General features: G+C 42.2%; 1 protein-coding gene across 3 annotated transcripts in view; it reads left to right on the top strand.

The window, feature by feature from the left end:
• SLC38A11 (solute carrier family 38 member 11) overlaps positions 1 to 5,536 on the top strand; it is a 67,793-nt gene that overhangs the window by 25,387 nt on the left and 36,870 nt on the right. For all 3 annotated transcript variants that reach the window (XM_019522718.1, XM_019522720.1, XM_019522719.1), the window contains exon 7: positions 285 to 364. In XM_019522718.1, coding sequence (XP_019378263.1) covers positions 285 to 364 — 80 coding nt within the window. The remainder of the gene's footprint in view (positions 1 to 284; positions 365 to 5,536) is intronic.

Here is a 5,536-nt window from a genome sequence, read left to right as displayed (position 1 = left end):
AAAGCATCTCTGACATCTACACTCTTGGTAGTTGCAGTGGACTAAACCTCTATCTCCAACATAGAGCCATAGAAAGAGGATGACTGAAAGTAAAAGAAAAAAGGCTATGACTTTTTTTGTTTTGGTTTGGGTTTTTTGTTTTTTTACAAAAGATCCATTGCAATATCAGTTGTTTTAAAGAAACTATTCATTTCCTTTTTTGAGAGAAATTATGATTTTGCGATAGATATTTGAATATTTAATTTCTGACCGTCCAGCTGATACCATATTTGGTTTACTTGCAGGTATCTCTTGCATCTCTGATATTAACAATTGTCATCTTGGTCATTGTGATGATACGGGCAGTTACGTTTAGTTCACAAGTGTGAGTATTTTATCATTCTGAGCACCACTGAATGAATTTTATAAAGCAAATGTATTTTATCTTTTGTGTGTATTTGCATGACCCTGGGATTTGTTTCTTTGGAGGATTGGAATATATTTAAAATAGTATAGATTTTACTAATCAGAAAATACAGTGAAAAGTAGATGGAAGCCTAGCGTTCAGTTTTGATTGAGATCAGAGCCTGGGTGATGGAAGAAAAGAGAAGGGATGCAGACACAGGTGCAGGGCTATGAAAAAAATATAAACAAAGAATTGAGAATTACAGCTAACTATGCAATATATTACCCCCCTCAGAGATTGTGCAGCTTTCCTCTTGAATCAAGACATTTTACATATGGGAAAAAATCATCCATTCTTTTGGAAACCATTGCAGTAATAGGCAATGTGCCTGATGCAAATATAGTCCTTCCTTTCGTTGCCTCTCCTGAACAAGTGCTATTCACAGTAGCAGTCCTGTGCTTTACAGGGCTGTATTCTCACAATATGCAGGTGATAACAAGATATCTACAGGGGGAGTACAGCATATTTAGATTGGCTATCAGGAAAAACATCTTTGCTGTTATAAGTAAGTTAGTAGGATAGACTGTCTAGAGAAGTTGTGGAATCTCCTTCGGTAATGGTTTTCAAGAAGTTGGATAAGCATTGGTCAGAGGCGATCTAGGAGTAGCAATGCCTGGAGCATGCTATGAAGACCACATGCATGTTGAATGGACATGGAAATAAGAGCTCTGCCTTATTGGAGAGGGCCATGCTCAGCAGCAGGAGAATAAAGCAGACCTTCACAGATGGTTTTGTTATGAAAGAAAATTAAGGAATTGAGAAATTTATGGAGGGGGTTCAGTAAGGGAAATGGGAGTTCTGGCTCTCTAGTTGGGATGCCTGGGCTTGCATTTGTGGTCTCTAGGTTGCTATGCAGACTGTTTTGTTTTCCTGTGTTTCTAGGTTTTGCTGGTTGCCACATGAATCTAGGAAGGAAGATTTCCCCTCTGCTGATACAAGTGTCGGGGGGGGGCGGGGTTCTGTCTTCCTCAGAAGCATTAGATGTTAGCTACAGTCAACACTAGGGTTACCAACTGGAATGTTTTGATGTTCCTTGTTAATGGGTCTTCTGTTCAGAGTCGGACCAATCACCAGTTTTAGGGTCAGAAAGAAGTGCATCCTACTGTCAGATCAACATGGACACATGATGGTTTTATCTTCCTCTGCAATGGGTGTATGGTCCTCATTTTCAGATCTACCAAGTGTATTTTAACAAGCTGCAGTTGAAGGACATTAATAGTGTCTTCATGGCTCTGCTTTACCTAAAGTGAGATAAGACATTCTTAGTGTTTTTGGGCATTGTGTGTGGTAGATGGGCAAGAGATTTTTGCATGCAGTTTTAAGAATTAGGCACGCACTTGTAGAGGGTGGTCTAGATGGTGATGATCCTGCCTTGAGCAGAAGTTTAGACTAGATGACTTCCTGAGGTCTCTTCCAGCCCAACTTTTCTGTGATCCCATGAGGAGAAGGGTGTGGTCATAACTGTACTAGTCTATGCAGTAAGCCAATAGTAAAAGCAAAGTTCCGTGGATTTACTGAAGCACTGGGGGAATGATCCTGTTTCCTAAGGCCCAGATGGTCCCAGAGGTCTTCATAAAGTGAGGCATCTGACAAATGTCCCCAAAGTAATCTACTGTCTCAATGGCACAATCTTCTCTAAAATAATGCAGGACTCAGGTCCCCTCTATGTTTGCAGGTAAACATGTGATGGGATCTAATGCATGATCCACACAGTCATGCCATACATGCACCATCAAAAAGAAAAATCCTGGAGCTGGGGGATCAGAGCAGCTGCGATCCTTGAGACTTAGAAGTGCACGAAAATTAGGAAGACATTTTTTACAGTAAGGGTGGCCAGAGTTTGGAATGGGCTTCCAAGAGAGGTGGTACTATCATCTAACTTGGAGATCTTCAAGAGGAGGCTTGACAATCACCTGGCTGGGATTGTCTGACTTTGGTCCTCTTTCCTGCCAGGGGCAGGGGGTCAGACATGATGATCCATTGGGTCCCTTCTGACTCTATAGTCTATGAACCTCTGAGCTGTGGGAATCACAGCAGCTATGATCCACAAGGGTGGGGTGCATGAAACCCCCAGACCCAAGGGATCATGGCAGCCACAATCCTCAAGGCTCAGGGAGTATCTGAAACCCCCAGACCTGGGATAATAGCATTTGTGATCCCCCAGGCCCAGAGGTTTCATGCACCCCCTCAAGCCTTCAGGATTGCAGCAGCCATGATCCCCAGAGCCTTGGGGTTTCATGCTGAGCATGATGTACTCTGTGTGGCTAGGAGTGCTGTCAGCTGATGGAGTTCCCATCTGCAGGTGTAAATTTAAAGCTCAAAAGCAGCCAACTGTCAAAGTAGTACACATTTTTGAAGTTTAGCTTTATAGATGACTGGAGTTTTTTATTGTGTGATAAGTATTTTATACATGAAGCTGGTCTTAAGTTAAATGTGCAGTTAACCAGGTAATTGTGTGATACTTGTAATGTGTAGCGGGAACCTAAGAATTATATTTCATTCTTAATGGGCTGCATTGATGTATTAAAAAATTTATAAGCTTTAAGATGTGATGATTCTGATTTTTTGTCTGATGGTTTTTCATGTAATGGACAGTCAAATTAAAATTTGTTTTAATTGAAAGTTAGAAAATGTTGGCAATTTAATATAGATATTTCAGAGCTTATTTAAACAATTATTTCAAAAGCCAAAGTTGGGAAAACAAATGGGAAAGAATAAAAAAGGGAAACTATCCAGTAAATAGAAATACTAATTAGCTGTTCCAGAAAACAAATGAATAAACAGGCCAGTACTGCAGCCCAGTACTCTGTACTGCACTTTGTGTGATAATTAACATTACCACAAACCAGAAGATCAGTATGTGTGTGTCTGTTTGGTGGTAACCATGTTTGTAAAGCTATACTAGCAGGAAGTGTATGAATCTGATGTACATCCTTTATGGCTTTATCCATCTTTAAAAGAATGGTATCCTCCATTTTATGCGAGATTCACGTCTCAGAGGGGAGGGACTTTACGTGAACATCATAATTTCTTATTCATTGGGATTGTTTGCACTCTTCAGAATGTGTGTATATGGAGTAGATTCGTACACTTGGAAGATGTTAGTGTGAATGATTCAGTGGTACCACACAGAGCTATTTATCTATCTGGTTTGATTGCTATCTGATAATTAGGCTAACTATAGGGCATATTTTTAACATTGGCAGAATACCTAGAATGGCAGTCTTGCTTCTGAAAACATGATAAACAAAAAACATAATAAACAAGTGTGCATCATCTATCAGTTCAGCATGGTGTGGTTTTGCTTTCTTGTTTTGCTTCACTGAAATGATATAGGAAACAGTACTTCCTTGTAGTGCATGTTAAATACCAGTACATATTTGAAAGAAAGATCTCTTAATCCCCTGTCAAAAAGGGAGCTATATATAATGGCTACTGAAGACCTTGTTACTATGGTAACACTATCGTTTTTAACAATAGTATTGCATTGTAAAGAATAAGACATTGTTCTGCTTACTTTTTAATAATAAAGAATAACATTTTTTGTAAAATAATTTCTAGGATTTTACTAATGGATTTTTTGATACCTCCAATATTTATCAATTCTTCTTTTCAGAACTGAGCCTATTAAAATTAACTCTTCTAGAATCTTCTCCTGTTATCTAATTATTTATGTTGTATATGTAGATAGTACTTGTATAATGAAAATCTTTTCATTCCCAGGTAGTATTATCTCTTAATGACAACATAAACATAATCTGTATTGCTTTATTTTCATCTAATATGTTTTACCATTTTTATTATAGCAGAAGAACCAAGTAAATAATAAATAGCTCCATCGGCTGTATAGGGACTGATTTGTCTCTACCTTACCTTGTGTATATCCCAGAAATTGGGCCATCATTGAATTGCTTTTTAGGGGAATGTGCTATCAGTGGCTGAAGCCACAGACCTGTGTTGGGTTCCTTGACTGGCTGGACTAACTGCTTTTTCATTCCCAATTGTGATAGGGGGCCATCCCCAGGGCCAGTCACAATGTCGGCCTGCCCACCTGTCTAGGACAATCTGCCCTGACTTTCCTGCCATGCCTTGATGTATTAAATATACAGATGGAAAAAATACAGGAGGCTGCCCATTTAATGCCCTGATGCCAAGGGCATAATAGACAGCTCCAACCTCCCTTTTACCGTGTCCCATGCTTTGCCAATGGCATCCAAATCCACTATGACTCCCTTGGCCCCTTAGCTGGGTCTCACTGTGGCTTCTACTCATGCCCCCTCACTGGGCCTTATGCCCTGTGGGCCTCAGGTGTCTGCCAATGTGCCTGGACCCCACTCTCAGCCTATGGCCCACTCAGGCCTCAGTCAACATACCTGGACCTCACTTGCCTTCGGGCCTCTCACTAAGCTCCACTCTCATTTAGGCCTTGGGCCTCAGGCCCTTTTGGCCCTTGTGTTGTCACCCAAGCCTCACTCTCAGTCATTGAGCCTCAGGCCCTCCTGGCCTCCATGTTGTTGCCCAAGCCTCTTTCTCTCATGCTTTGGGCCCTCCTGGCCTCCAAGCCTGTTGTTGCCCAAGCTTGTTGCTTTTCTTTCAGGGTGTGCACCCCTAGTCTTTCCACTCCACAGGGTCACCCACAAGGCAGTGGGGGGTGAGGCTTTCCAGTGCCCCATACTCGCCTATCTCTAAGGGAGCACTAGTGTGGCATTTCCTGAGGGCTGCCTCACCACAACCAGCTCCACTACACTATCCTACCCCAGCAGGGTGTAGTTTTAGGTCATACCCCAGGACCAGTACAGGCCTACCTGCCCTGGTCTTACACCTCCCTCACTGGGCTTCCAGATGTTCCTCCTGGGCTGCACACTCGGGGGCACTCTGTTGCAGTTTCCATCTCATACTCTTCCTCTCAGCCACAGGCCTCATCTCTCTCAGCTCGCCCTGCAGAATACCTCCCATCAGGACGCTGGGCTTCAGCCTTCTTCCTACCAGCCTGCTTTCTGGCTGACCTCCTGTCCTCTCCCACATTGAAGGGAACTTCAGCCTCTTTTAAGCTGTGGCCCTGCCTCTAGGCCAGTTAGGGTACCAGTAGCT

Source organism: Gavialis gangeticus, unplaced genomic scaffold, assembly GCF_001723915.1.
Source record: "Gavialis gangeticus isolate Ggan-Ray unplaced genomic scaffold, GavGan_comp1, whole genome shotgun sequence".
Classification (NCBI taxonomy): domain Eukaryota; kingdom Metazoa; phylum Chordata; order Crocodylia; family Gavialidae; genus Gavialis; species Gavialis gangeticus.
This window is presented reverse-complemented; position numbering and strand designations above follow the sequence as displayed.